Below are 15,109 nucleotides of genomic sequence, written 5' to 3' on the forward strand. Positions count from 1 at the left end.
CCTCCTCCACAAGTGTATTTCCAAATGCTCTGGTAAATAAATAGGGCCTACACTTCTTGGCACTGTTAAGCACAACGTATATGTTCAATTGTATTAAATATCCCATAGCAAAAACTTACTTGATAGATAGTTAGCAAACTTAAAGTTAGGTAAACTAAACTAGAGCACAGACTAGTGGTTTTGAAGTATCAATAGGAAGTTATTTGCTACCTGATAGACCGCAAGGAGGAGAAACCCCAACAGCCCAGCAGTATGCATACATAGCTCACAGCCTGTCATTATAACAAAAGAACTCAAGAGCCATTTTCATTAATTAATATATTTTCTGCATTATAGTTAACATATGTAACTTTCTTCGTGTCATCCTTATTCGTTAAGTATTGATATTTTGTTATATTCAGACATGAGTACATTTTCAAAGTCTTTTGCAATAAATATCATAAAATAATAGAGATTCACATAATAAATATTCTTTACAATAAAAAAAGTTTTAACAGACTTTTGTCTTAAAAATAGTTGGGATTCAACTTTGTGTTTTATACATAAAATATACAAAAAAGGACCACAATTTGTGGCTAAGGCAATAAAACAGGGACAGAATAAAATTATAAAGTACAGAGCAGAGCTAAATTCACTACACCAAAGGATCACAAGAAACTTTAAGGATTCAAGAACATTTAGGTGACTCAATGACACCTGAAGGCTGTTTGGATATATGAACACCACCAACTTTTAATATCAACTGATACTGATAGACTATAAAAACAGGAGCAGGAGGGTGGAGTGAGCAATATCCTTCAAAGATTTGACAGCAAAAGAAACAAATGAGTATGTTGCAGCCATAATGTCTCCAATGTGAAGATCTACATAGTGTAGCAAAAACTGAAGTTACATTGAAAATGTAAGGAAAAAAAAAAAAAAGGAGGCAGGGTAATTCTCAGGACTGAGAATGTTCCAAAAGTTAAGACAAAGGGGGGGGGGGGAGGGCAAAAAAAGCAGGCTGCTTATAGAAGAGTCAGGCCTTTCATTTGGTAAAGCCTTTATTTTACGCCCCTCTCCAGAAAGAGCACACACAAAAAGTTATTTCACAATCCAGCTCACTCACTTCTTCCTTGGTACCTGGGGGGGGGGGAGGGGGGTAAGGAAAAAAAAAAATGCTGAGAATGAAAAACATCTTTGGGAAGATATTCACAGAGCAAGACGCTTCAAGAGCCCAGTGAGCCCCCACTGTCTCTTTCAGGAGTGGTTCAGTTACAAACTCAAAAGACCCTGCCAAAGTGAGCGGCAGATGCAGATACCAGGTCCACACTTACCAAAGAGCAGCAATGACTACGTAAAACGCTCCACACACAGCCAAGTCAATAGGAAGAGGAGAGCAAAGATGCAAAGGGAAGAACTTGGGTATTTGAAGTTGGGGAGACAGAAAGGAAAGCAAAAGAACAGCCACCCCCAAAATGGGGGGGGGGAGGGTGGGGACGAGAAGGGGGGAAATCAGCTACAACCTGAAAACTGAAGTTGGAAGAAGTAAACCTCCCTCCAAAAATCATGAGGGCTTGCCCTGACCCCGGGAGGGGCAGCTCTCCAGTTTACAATAGACCGTGTTGGAGTTCTTGCATCGGCAACCCGGACGATTGATGCGGTCGTAACACCCTCGACAGAGTTTTAGGCATCCTTTTGCAGGAGGGTAGCAGAGCAAGCAAGGCAGAAACAAGGACATCGCTCCCATGCACAGGTACCTAGAACAGCAGTGTGACTGGGAACAAGAGCAGGGATTATCCGCGTAAGAGTCCCCTTCATCGTCGTTAGAACAGTGGTAGAAGATCCCTTTGACCAAACACATGCAGGTGCCGTACTCCACCATGCTCTCTGCAGAGCACAAGCACTGCCGGTTGCAGGCCAAGCAAGAAGGGAGGGCCCTCGGGGCCGTGCACTCACCGCACTTGCACTTCCCACACTGTTCGCAGATAAACTTGTGCTGCGTCAAGTCCTCTTTCAAAGGACCCTTCAGATCGTCTACAATCAGAGACGACGGCTTGGGCTGCGTCCGGATTGTCCGATCGGATCTGTGGCCTGAGCCCGGCCGGGATGGAGGTGACCGCCCCAGCAGTCCCTGCTCCGAGGAAGCACTGCTGTTGCTCCCAGAGCTAGCCGCGCTCCCCGTGCTGGTTGATCTGCTCAAGACTGGAGCCCTCGCGTTATGCGGATGCGCCACGTGCCCCACGTGACTGGGTCTGTGTTCATAATTATTATTCACATTAATTGGTATAATTTCATGAGTCCTTTCATGCTTCTCTTGCCTCGGTGCTGTCCGCGGCCCGGATTTTTTCACCACAGACGGACCTTCGGTGTATTCATTGCTGCCCCTGATCGCCTTGATCTGGTCCAGCGACAAGATAGTTGTTGGCTGGCTCTCTCTTTCATAGTCCAACCGTTGCCGGCTGTCCAAGGAGGGCTGCTGAATCACCACTAGTGAACCACCGCTGCCATGTTGACTTTGGGGCTCCATCTGTAGTGATCTCTACTTCTGGCATTCAGTGGGAACCTGGCATGCATCTGAAATCCTAAAATAATAAGAAGACAAAAGGTATAAATAAACATTGTGTGTGTACATACATACACAAGATCAAGGGCAAAAGAGGAATAAAGAACAGGATATTTTTTGAAAACAGAAATGATATGGCAAACCACAAAATTGCCCTAGCCACCTGGTACTGATCTCTTTCAGCAGGGGATTACAACAACGCTGAGGATCTGGCCAAAGTCCAGTAACGGGGAGAGTCTGGGTATGGCATCATAGATGAGGAATGCAAAGGAGACCCCATGCCATTTAAAAAAAAAAAAAAATATTCCTGTATTAACCTGTATGCTTACTTGGCAAGCCATGGAAAGTGCTTCTCACTTGCTACTGAACTCAACGTCTGCCTAACTAGCAATAGCAATTCTGAATGCCCCCAAAACTAAGTTGGCAACGGGCAAGACCACCATCAGGTTCATGTTCTGTATGGCAGAATAAAGAACATGCACAATTCTCACTCTTCTGTCTGAATCTGCAGCATCAGAAAGCTCAACAGACTGGCTTGCTAGTACATTTGGGAAGTCTCCTTTTTACAGTGACATATGTGCATTACAGAGTCTCGAACTAAGTGCTGTCAAGTGGCCAAGACATTTCCTATAAGAAAGTAACTCAGCATACAAATCTGATACGCTCCTTATAAAATTAAAGCAAGGGTGCAACCAGCCCATTTTCAAGTGTTTTCTGACCACAGGCCAGGCAGGGTGTGAAAGAAAAAGGGGTAGAGAAGGCTAAGATGAACTAGGTGTCCGATAAAAAGTACCTAGGGATTCATAAGAATGTTAAGAGCAGGTGACAAAAAACCCAAACCACCTCAAAACACAAAGAACAAATCCATTTTCACAAGACAAACAGATTAAAAGCTTCTCAAATAAATACAACATCTTCTAGTCTATCTTTTAAACAAACGTTACGCATTTTCATCCCTTTTCATTCCGCCTAGCTATCGACACGAAGATTGCAACGCTGATTGAGCAAACTGCAGTGACAGTTTCTGTACCTAGGTAAAAATTTAGACGAGTGTCTAAATGCCACATTTATGCAGAGAGCCAAGAAAATAAACTGCTTCACTGACAGCTGGGGGAGAAGTCCCTCTTCACTCCCCCCGAGATGTCATGCATGTTTACCTGAAAGAGGAGAAAGGTACGTGCTACCAGGCATTTCCAAAACTCATCTGATCATCGTGAGAAAGAGCCTGCCTTGCCTGCCCGGACCACAGCGGGCACGGAGCTGTTGCCCACTCGAGAGAGAGAACAAGGCACAGCGGCGTGGAAGCACAGGGACAAGAGCAGGAAAGGTTTCGTCCAACAGGTACTTCGCATCTTTATCGCTCTGACCGCTAACAGGCGGTAAGCGACAGCTTCTGCCAGGACACAAAGTCTTTGTGCTCATCCAGCAGTCAAAGATTTCATTTCTACATTTAATGTCACCTGTGTGGGCTTTAGGGTCGCCAGATTAAAGAGGAAAAAAAGAAGAAGAAAAAAAAAAAGAAAACAAAACCCAAACACTTCTAATTCACCCCACATAACAAGCTGCCTTCCTCACATGCACCGAACGCAAATCCACAACAGACCAAGGGTGAGTGAATGCGAAAAGGGAAAGATTTACAGCTCTACCAACCAGGAGCTGGGCTCCCCAGGGGATGAAAAATAATACCCCAAGAAAATGCGAAAGACATCCAGTGCCATCTTTGGGGGGAAAGCGCAACATCAACGCGGCACGCAGACTGACAAGACCAGCTGCAGACCAGGGAGAGAGCGGCACAGTTGAACAAACCACCTCCACCCCCGTGCAAGTCAGTTTTAAACCGGTGTCGTCCCCCCCCCGCCAATAAAACAAAATAACGTTCAGCAAAGACGGCGGAGAGACCTCACGTTCCCGCAGCCAGGGCCGGCACAGCCTGCAGTGCCTCCGCCGCCTGTCAGCGCTCCCTCTGCACGCCTCGCCGCTCCCCCCGCCGTCCCCACGCCCGCTCCCCTCTCTGCCTCCTCCCCGGGCAGCCCCGGGCGGGCGGCGGCGAGGCGCCCTCTGCGCCCCGAGCGGGGCGAGGCGCGGAGCACGCCGCTGACGGAGAGGAAGGAAGAGGAGGGGAGAGGGGGGAAAAAAAAAGTTATGAATGAAAACAAGGGCTTTTTTTTTTCCCCCCCTCTCTTCTCCCCCTTTTGCAGGGGGAGGGCAGAGACCGCGGTCGGCGCTGCCTCAGGAGGGCGGACTTCCCGGCACTTAAAGCGGCAGCGCCCGGCCGCCCGGCCACTTCAAGGCCGGGGATTCCCCGCCGCCGCGGCGCGGGGGCTCGCCCGCCCCCGCCTCAGCCCCTCCGCCCGCGGCCGCAGCCCCGCCGAAGGAGCCGCCTGCGAGGAGGCGTCTGGGGCGTCTGTAACGCTGTGCTCGCTCTCAGCCGAGCGCCGTCCTCGACGAGAGGCGGCCCTGCCCGCCCGCCGAACGGCCGGCCCCTCACAGCCCCCACCGCCCCCCAGGGCACAGGCCGGGCAGCCCCGCCGCGGGGCCTGTCAGACCGCCCCGCCGCGCCGCTCCCGCCCAGCGCCCGCTCCCCGCCCTCGGCGAGTGCGGGGCCCTCTCCCCGATGCCCGGTCCCCGCCGGCTTTCGCTGTTCTGGAGGGGGGCCGGGTGAGAGGCCGGCGGGGGGCGGCGGTGGCCGCGCCTCGCCGGGCGGGCGCCGTGCCCGTGCCCGTGCGGCCAGCGGCACCTGCTCGCCGCGGCAGGCGCAGCCGTGCGAGCCCGCGGGCTGCACCGCCCCCGCGCCCAGCCCGGCTCCGGTGTGAGAGCACGACGGGTCCCCGACTTACTTCTTTCCAGGGAGCCACTAGGACCGGCAAATCCACTCGGCGGAGGGCGGCGCGGCGGCGGCTCCGCAGGGCAGGGTGACGGCGGGGCTGCAGCCCCGGCTCCGCGCCCGCCCAGCCCCGCGGGGTGGGCGAAGGCAGGCGGGCCGCGCTCCTCGTCCCTGCAGAGCCCTCGCCGATCTCCACGTCCTACGCGGCGAGCGGAGGACAATCCAGCCCCGCTGCCTGCCGCAGCCCTCCTCTCTCGGGGGCCAGCATTCAGCGGGCCGCCTTCCCCGGGCTCGCCCCTCCGCAGAGCCAGACCTCTCCGTGCCCGCGGGGCGCCGGGGGAAGAGGCGCTCTCCTTCGGCCGCGAGTCTCTCGGTCTGGAGGTGACGGGAAACAAACCAAGCCCCTTCTGCAAACGGTTTATTTTCTCGATCTAGCGTAAGCCAGCGGCAGGCTGCCGCAGACAGCGGGCAGCAGGATCAGGCAGCGCGGGGCAGCGGCGAAGCAGGTCTCCAAGAAGACGCGGGGAATGCGAGGCTCCTGCTCGGGTTGTTATTTCCCTTCTCCGACCGGAGCGGTCCCGGGCGATCCCTCCGGGCTGGGGGGGCGAGTGCACGGCAGCGGTCCCGGGTCCGGCGCTCGGCTTCACCGCGTGGTCCTTGCCGCAGGTCCCGTCCGGCAAAGGGCGACCACAACCCCTAGTGCAAGAGATTGTTTGTTTGTTTGAAAGAAATCACGAAGAGGCACTTGCTGGCAAGGCGCACCTCAGCAAGCTGCAAACGAAGCTAGGGGCTGAGCGTAATGGCTCTGCGAGCTCTCTGCAAATTGCCATGTGCTTGCTGTTGCTGTTGGAGGCTGATTGACAGGCTCGGAGCACGGCCAGCACGTCGGGGAGAAAGCGGCGGTACGAGGCAGCCCTGGACGCAAAAGTCTTGCACCAAAGTCTCCGGAGCCTCCTCGGTATTTCGAGAGGATCAAACAAGGCTCCGGCACGCAAGGGAGATCCCCGCGTCAGGCAAGACAGACAGTTACCGAACGGGAAGTTTTATAATCGCCAGCAAATTGCGACCGGCTTAACGCCGCTCCCTCGGGAAGCCGGGAGACCCGGCTCTCCCGCCCGCACCCCGGCCAGGCGGCCGCTCCCCCGCAGACCACGCCAAACGCCCGGCGTGCGGAGCGGAGGAGCGGGGAGCAGCGAGGGCAGCTCGCCTCTCGCCCGCACCTCCCACACGGCGGCGAAGCAGCGCTCCGGCTCGCACCGCGGCTGCCCCCAAGCCCCTCGCCCTCCCCGCCGCCTGCGGGAAGCCCCTCGCCGCCGCCCGCACCCCCGGCACCTGGTCCGGCGGCGGCGGGAGAAGGGCGGGGGGGGGAGCGGCGAGCACCGCCCGGGCTTACCTAAGGCCAAGGTGCACGCCCGCTTCCCGCGGCACATTGGCGGCCCCGGCGCGGAGTCCAGCCCGGGCAGTGTAGGCAGCCGCGCCGTCCCGCCGCCCGCTCCGCTCCGCGCCGTCCCGCCGCCGTTCCGGAGTGACTCCGGCCGCGCTCCGCCGCCTTTCAGCGCGCAGCCCCCGCCCGCCGCCGGGCCGCGCCCCCGTGATGTCAATGTGTCACTCCGCGGCGCCCCCGAAATCCCGGAGTGGACTCCCCGCCCTCCCGGGAGCCGCTCCCGCACGGGTCACGGCCGCCGGCCGCTCTCGCCGGGGCGGCTCCGCCGGGCCGGCGGCCCCCGGGCGAGCCGGCGGCGGGGCGCCGGTGCCGGCGTGTGCGGGAGCGTGAGCCGCCCTGCCCCTCGCCGCCGCTGCCCTTGCGCAGGTGGCGGCTCCCCCCGCCCGCGGCCATTTGTCCCGCCGCCCGCCGCTCGCCCCGGCCCCGCGGCCGCCGCCCCGCCGCCGCCGGCCGGCAGGGGGAGCGCGGAAGGGCCGGCGGCCGCCGGGCCCCGCAAGCGCGGCCCGCGGTGCGGCGCGGCGCGGCGCGGCGCGGGGGGAGCTGCCCCGCGGCTCCAGGGGCGGGTTGCGGAGCCGGGGTCCCCGCGGAGGCAGCCGCCCTCGCAGGGGCAGCAGGCCCCACCCGCGCGGGGGGCCGAGTAGGAGCTGCGGGTGGAGGCACGGCTGGGAGGGACGCGCTCGTTCCTCGGTACCCGTCGAGGGAGGACCGCGTCGCCGGGCTTGCGTTCTGCAGCGCTCCTCCGACAGCGTTACGGGGAGATTTCTGTCTGTGGGTGAGCACCGGCGTCTTTCAGGCAGGGTCTGGCCAGGTGGAAGAGCTGTTCGTTTATATCCATAAAATGTTTCTGCTGCTTTCCGCCTATTGAAGAGGTAGCCGAGGACTCCAGAAGGCATTTAGCCCTGTAATCCTCCCATGAGATGGGAAACGGCTCTTCCTGGCGTTTTACAGCTGGTGCTGAAGCCCCGGGAGGTTGTGCAGCTGAGACACCCGGTTGTCTTTCCCCACCGCCCTTCCAGCCCGGACTCTGCAGGGTCCCAGCCGAAGTTCATCGCTGCACTTCTGCCCCGGTGCTGAAGAGATCACAGCGACGCCTTCAAAGCCATTATTTTTATGGCCAAATTCTATCTTTGATATATGTGGTTTGGGTTTTCTTAAGTGACTAACGTGTTTTAAAAGGCAACTAAAAGAACACGGACACGTGATGTAAAAAGAAATCAAAGTTCTGAGAATTGCATCATAACAACATGTAATGTATTGGGCTGGTTGAGACTTCTAGCGCTTGGCTAAACGTCGCTGTAGCCCCAAGTTTATCTGAAACATTCTAACTGGCTTTTTACAATCTCTTTCACAAAAATCATACTCTCCCACCTTTTGCCCCAAAGAAAAAAAAATACATATTAAGAATTCCCTGCAAACAAGAACATGGCGGTACAAAGGCATGCGTCTGTGACATCGTCTGTCCACCCAGATCACACTCGTGGATGCAGTGCAATTATTGTCCATTAAACTTCACCAGGCTTGGAAAGAAAACACCCAAACTACATTTGGTTTATTGCCATCATTACACAAAAACTGTACTTCAACCACATATTTCTCTATGAAATAAAATCTTTATGCATTGAAGGTTACATACTGAATATCCGTAATACTTCTAAGTTTGTAATTAACGGACTGCTCATACAGACAAACTATAAATACTCTCTTCCAATTACAGAGGCTCGAGTGACAAACAGCAGCATAAAAATCTTGGGCATGGTCATAAAAATATCCCGATTCATCATTAATATTGCTAGGGGAATTAGAAAATGTGATCGCTCACCAAAAGCATTCAGACACACTATGAGCACAAAGTACTAAACCATTTTCAGCGAAATCCGTCTGAAAACTTTGGAACCTATCACAGTTCAACTGAAGAAAAATTCCTACCGAAGAACAAAAATGACTACGAAAACTAACGAAAATTCCTCCTGTGGAGTAGAGCTTAGCGGTGCAAACCTATCTTCTGCTACGTTTCAGATTTCTTTCACAAAACAACTCTTGTTTTGAATGCAGACAAACCAGAAGACACAGCATTTATGTAGGTGTGCTGCGTACAGCAGTTCTTGCAGCGACATCAGCAGTGGGAGCATCAGAGGCAGCCGTAGGTGAGCTGCAGGTAAACGGCGGGTAACCGAGCCTTTCGGGTTAGCGGGGCTCTGCTTGACGGCTGAGAACACTCGCATTTAGCGACTGACTCTCTTCTCACAGAAGACCGTATATTTTTCCTAGGATACCGCTGTAAAAACGTTGCTTAACACCTTTTCTTTCCCATCTCTAAAGCGGGTACTACCTTAAAAAACTACGCCAAGCGCAAGAGCTTGATTTTAGAAATACAGTGCTGGGCTTCAATGGGCCAATAAAATAACCAAGAATACTGGCAGCGGTTTACTATCACTTGGCAGCTGAATTAACACTTCACTGAAACAAGGAAAAACCCTACAGCTGTATCAGAAGGCTCTCCACAGACTCAAGCCAACGTGCCTGCATGTCACGCAAGTCATCTCTTTAGATTTTTCTTGGAAACGATAGCAGCGAGAAGCGTTTGTTAGAAAAAGGAGAGCTAAAATAATTCTGGAGAATAAATTGGGACCTTGGATGAGGATTGACACACCTTCTGACTACCTCCTGGCACAACCTTAATTTGAGGATTGACACACAGCCAGGAACCCAATGCAACTGAGTTACTGTCCATCTCCAAACTGTCGTCTAAAGGAGCCTGTCTCTCCCACTGACAACAAAAGAAGTCAAGAGAGACCAGCCCTCTCTGCCCAAAGTTAATCCTTCTGAAAAACCTCCCAGACTTAGGTTCAAGAGACTGAATGATGGCTGTAGTCCTGATTCAATCCCCGTTCCCATGTCCACTTTGAGGATCACGTACTGGAGATGATCTCCACCTTCTGCAGTCATATGCTACTTCTCCCTCGTGCAAGCTTCGGCGTGCCAAAAGGCACGTTGTACAGAATAAAAGCAGAGTCCATCGTTGTTTTTTGTTTGTTCTTCTTCCTAATCCACACCCAGAAGCAACTTTCATCTCTAGGTCACTTGATTGACCTTTATAGGTAGTGAACTACACCTTTGTAAAGACGCATTGGATGAACTGCCATCCTCCTACTATCAGTAACGAGTAGCACTGCTTCCGTGCTGCGTCCCACCTGGGGGCATTCCCCCCATTGTATTTCCCCCTAAGTGGCATCTCCTAGCCCCTGCTAAGGCACAGATCCCAGTCGAGAAGGAGGACGCGCACTCGGGCCCCGACACTGGCACTTCATTCCCCCTTCTAAGCAGTGCAAGGTGGCTTAGCCTGTGAAAAGCAAGAACTATCCTATCTATCAGCACAGTATCATTTCAGACAGAAGAGATGACAAACAGCCTGTACTTGAACCAGCCGATATTTACTGTTCCTGTCACTCATCTTCCGTGGTGATAACTATCTTGAGCCAATATGGCTTTGAGGAAACTCAGCAGAGAAAGCGTTTACCTTTGCGCAAGTTATTTGTCAGTTAATAACCAATCTTCACAGCTGTACCAACATTTCTAAAGTTATACAGGAATTCAAAAGCAATTTAAAAAAAAAACAACCCACACATTAGCATTTATAACTAAATTATAAACAAAATTGTTGCGCCAGTCTTACCTGTAGAATGTGTAAGTCACGTATTTCCCCCACCCGCCGGGCAGCGATAATCTTGCAGAGGTGGGTGTTGGGAGAAACAACCGGGAGCTGCAGCTCCCAAAAGCTTTGTGCATCAGCAGCTTTGACGTTGCGCTAGGTGGAACTTTGCGGGTGTTAGTGTTTGGAGGCTCAGGGCCCACAGCATGCCCAGAGAGCCTCGGAAACTCTCAGTGCAAGGAAATAACGTGTGCTTGTTGGGATGAGACCAGTATAACTGCGAATTTTTAACGCTTACACTAGTAGGCCTATATATTTTTTTAAAAAAGCCCAACAAACTAACCAACACAATCCTACGATAGCTGTTAAACATTGCTGTAATAATAAGCGTTGTGGACAGTTTCTTATCAGCTCGTTGAAAATCTTGGCGGTCCTGGCTTAAGCTGGTTGGTGCACGAGATGAAATAAAGCTATTCCAAAGAGCTGAAGTTAAAACCATAGGTGCTGTGGTAAAGGCATACCCCGAAAGGTACAGTGAATCATTTCAGGGTAAGGAAGAGAAAGTGAAGGGTGGCATTTCTGATCACGCTTTCTGCTAGACAGGTTGACCTTTATCTGAGATCAAAGGCACCAGTAGCTGGGGATTTCTGCAGCTTCTGTGCAAGGGCTGTTCTTAAAGCTCTGCAAAGAAGTGCAGCCACGTAAAGCTACTCCTTGCCATCACTGCACAGGCTGGGGACAGGCACACAGGAAACCCTCCGTTGCAAATACAATCTTGACTTTTCTCTTCAGAAGATAACATCAGTTTTTCTTAGAGGCAGAAGAGATAGTAAAAGGCAGCAGCCAGGCAAACCTCTGAGAACAAAGGGACGAACCTTGACGTAAACCTGCTTCATGAACATGTGAATGTTGAATCAAAGTCAGGGGAAACGCTGCAGAGCTAGGGTTTTGGTCCATGCCCAAATTTGGCACAAACTAACAAGAAAGAAAATTCAAAGGTTTGTACAATAAGTTGAGAGTTTGAGAACATGCTTCCCCCCTTCCCCGTCTCTTGCACCGTATCAGAGAAACCGGTGTTTTCCTTGGGTATTCCTCCCAAGCACGGTGAGCAGCCGGAGATACAGGGTTCGGTGGTCAGGTCAGTGATCCATGCTTGCTATCACTGAATCACCGAAAGGTCAGTTTGGTAAACGGGGATTAGCAAGAAACACGGGGGGGGCTGCGACTTAGAATCTATATGATTTTTTGGCCTTCCCAAATGGTAGTTTTTAATGGTATCTTGCTTTTGCTGTGAAGAATAGCAAAGGAACTTTTGCTGTCAAAAATGTAATTGAAGACAAATAGCATTGAAGAAAAGCTGTAGGAAAGACAACGCACCAGTAAAGGCACCTAACAAGAGGCAAACCTTCACTCTCCTAAGTGCAGGCACAGCATGTCTCTTCAGTATTCACTACTCGCTTGCCATTTAGGCAACTGGTACATTCACATTTCCCCTTCAGATATCCACAGTTATTTGGTTTTTGATCAAGTTTATTTCTTCCTCCGAGAGCTGTCTCCGTAGACTTCATGTTTAGCTGCTGTACTAATTGTGCTTAAACAAGATACTCTGCTAAGGTACTGGTGATGTCTTCATTCCTTTGTATTCATTTGTAACTCTTTTAGCACATTCGCTAATATTGCTCCATCTACCTGTATAAAAAAACTTTGTGGAAAAGGAAAATTGTCATTATTGCTTAACAGAGATAATAATTTATTCACATCTATTGTACATTACGTTATCTGCAACTCATTGTTTCCTGCCTTAGTGCTAAGCAAGCTGCCTTTTACTATCCATTGAGACATGATTCCTTGCACAGAAATTAGAGTAAGCTCTGTTCCATTTCAGTTTTCACTGATAGGAGAGTATTCCTGTGTTCAACTACATGATCACAAATATGGATCTCTCTCTCACAGTTTTAACATCACTAAGGAGAAGGAAACAAGGGCCTCTGAATCTAAGAAGAGGGCTAAGTGTTGAAAGCTCTTCTTTCTTTCTTGTGGCGGTGCGCATTTTGGATGGTGCACATTTCACAGTGTCTCAGTCCTGACTCTGCTATGTTCGTTTGCTGTCAAAGACGGCAAAAAGACTCGTCGCTGCAAAGCCACATTATAAAAGTGTAGTCAATTAAGGGAGTAATTGTTTGGGTGTCTCCTTCGACCTACCTCTTACTTGAAGGCCTGGTATCTGACTGAATGCTCAACTTTTTCTATTAAGATTTTGCCAGAAAGTTTTGTCCACGCATGAGATCAAATGGCTGAGCAAACCCCAGCTGCCCCGAAGGAAGCCGCCTGTTTGAGCCCTTGAACACAAAAGCCCGTTACTCTGGCAGAGGGCACAAACCAAGAACATGCTCAGGGCAGCAGTTCTCCCGTCTCTCCTGCAAGACAGCTCGTTCCACCGTGAATTATATTTTTGAAAGGTGCCAGATTCCTGGCTTATGGCATCAAGTCCCAGTCTCCCCAGTTGCATTCTGCTGCATTTTTAGCTTGCAATTGAAATAAGAAAACCACAACATGAATGTGAAGACTATACCGATGCAGTGGGTGGAGGAAACCTGGGTAATTTAATTTCTGTAACCATATGAGTTTAAGTGGGTTCTCTTTTTTTTTTTCTTAAGGCCAGTAAGCCTGTTTTTCCATTTCTCTTGCTTCCTTCGACAGCTGAGTTAGGCAACAAACAGGTGGAGCTACAAAGATTCTCCTGGTAGGATTAAGTACTGTAGATCTAGCTGTGTAAGTATGTGCTGAGAGCTGAGTGAAAGGAGGTGGCTCTTTTAATTATAGCTGATAAAAAACTAGCCAGAGGAAATCCACCATGACCGAATAATAGCATTTAGCTTCAAAACCAACCGAGGAACAAGCCTTTCCCATTTCTGTTTGAGAAGTGGCCACTCCCCAGGTGTGGACTGCATTATCAGAGGAACAGGTAAAGCTCTCCGCTAATTTAAATCCACGGCTCTGTGTATGTTTTTATTATCTAACCACTTGTGGCGACTCGGGTGTTAGTACATCTCTAGGAATGCCTACTATTTATCAGGTTGTGCAATCCGTCACTGTCAGCTGAAGGAGGTCTCGGGAGCAGCGTTTCTAATTTGATTTGAAAATATACATGGAAACCTGAGACTGCTTTTAGCAAGAATGATGGGGTTGGCCTAATGAACACAATCTCTTTTGTCGTTCTCAAGAACAGTGTGTCAACAACTAAGTTTAGGTTCCCTCCACAGCTGTAACAGCTTCTGTAGAGAAGCAGTAACTTCTGTCTATGGCACGTTCTTGGTTCTGCTTTACCAATCGAAAGGCATTTCAATGGGATTTTAACAGACAACCTTCGATTCCCTGGAATGCAAGCAGGGAGGAAGTTTTTCCATGGATCCCTTGAAAAGAAGTTTGCACCAAGCGATGATTTTTTTCACAGAAACTTCTTCTTCCCCTGAACCTTAATACAGGTGTATGATACCAAATGATGCTTATGAAAGTGCGTATCTCGAGACGCAGTTCTCAAATAGCCGGGGCATGTCATTGCTTTCAGACCAGAAATTGGCTACAGGAAAATGAACATGCCACAGAATGTCTCTGCGGCAGAGCCGCATGTATTTCTGGCTGCAGCATCATCCACTTCAATACGTAAGTATTTATGGATTTTGACTTCTCATGGGAAAAAACAAACAAACCAACCCCACACCTTTCTTTCACTCTTTTATGGTTGAAAAGCCGTGGAAAAGATCTCTCAGCACAACTCTACAAGAGTACAGCAAAGTCACTGGTAGTTTGCTGCATCCCTGTAAGAGAATGATAAAATATAATTTTGCTATTAATTTGGTTTTTTTTCTTTTCCCATTTTCTGGGTCATACTTCTCCAGAAGATTCTGTTTGGCATTTGGCAATTCAAGTATTAAGTGCCAAGATATCCCTTGCGTGTTCGATGTGGTTTGTTGTACTCTATGAGAGCTTGGTAGTCACATCTTGAAATTTTGCTGTATAATAACAACTGTCTGTCAAGGAATATTCAGTGTCAAGGGCTGGATTCTGTTCCTAGGGAAATCAGCATTACTCTTGGTTTCTTTCGGGACTGATGAAGTCAGAAGACTTCTGTATTTTGGAGATAGTTTGTGTGTTTGCTTTTTGTTCTAATTATATATGGAATATATCCATATATTTTTTATATATATATAAAAGTAAAAAATATTATCCCTCAAGAGCTCTCGGGTTGAAAAGGTCAGATTTCTCTCACCAAAAAGGATTGGGAAAACTCTTGACAATAAAGAACATAGAGCACATACTGTCAGCTTATTGATGAAAAAACCTCTCGTTTCCATCAGGGTGGGAGACCGGCCGCAGCTGAGGCAGGAACCGTGCTGCTCTAATTCAACACAAGCTGATAGGAAAGCTGGCACTGCCTCTCCTGCTGGCTGGCACCCAGAAGGACATGTACAGACACACACCAACACGTGTATGTTATGACACCAAAAATTGTGTGTTTGTGTGTGTGTGTGTGTGTGTTGGGGGAGGTGATCCCTCTTTTAGATTCCCTCCGTAAATCTCTATTTTGAAACCACTGCCGCGATTCTTGTTTCTTTCTGCGATTCATTAAACACGCTATTCTTGAGAAGG

At 50.3% G+C, this 15,109-nt stretch overlaps 2 protein-coding genes across 2 annotated transcripts in view; both read right to left on the bottom strand.

Moving 5' to 3' along the window:
* Window positions 1–301: 301 nt before the first annotated feature.
* On the bottom strand, window positions 302–2,506 carry SPRY1 (sprouty RTK signaling antagonist 1). The gene has a single exon (XM_072862752.1). The coding sequence runs from the start codon at window positions 2,504–2,506 to the stop codon at window positions 1,544–1,546; it is 963 nt and encodes a 320-aa protein (XP_072718853.1). The 3' UTR covers window positions 302–1,543.
* AFG2A (AFG2 AAA ATPase homolog A) overlaps window positions 2,425–15,109 on the bottom strand; it is a 232,055-nt gene continuing 219,370 nt past the window's right edge. The window contains 1 exon segment of the mRNA XM_072862747.1: window positions 2,425–2,561. Coding sequence (XP_072718848.1) covers window positions 2,519–2,561 — 43 coding nt within the window. The 3' untranslated portion in view covers window positions 2,425–2,518.

This window comes from Ciconia boyciana, chromosome 5 (assembly GCF_034638445.1).
Source record: "Ciconia boyciana chromosome 5, ASM3463844v1, whole genome shotgun sequence".
NCBI classification, from domain to species: Eukaryota; Metazoa; Chordata; class Aves; order Ciconiiformes; family Ciconiidae; genus Ciconia; species Ciconia boyciana.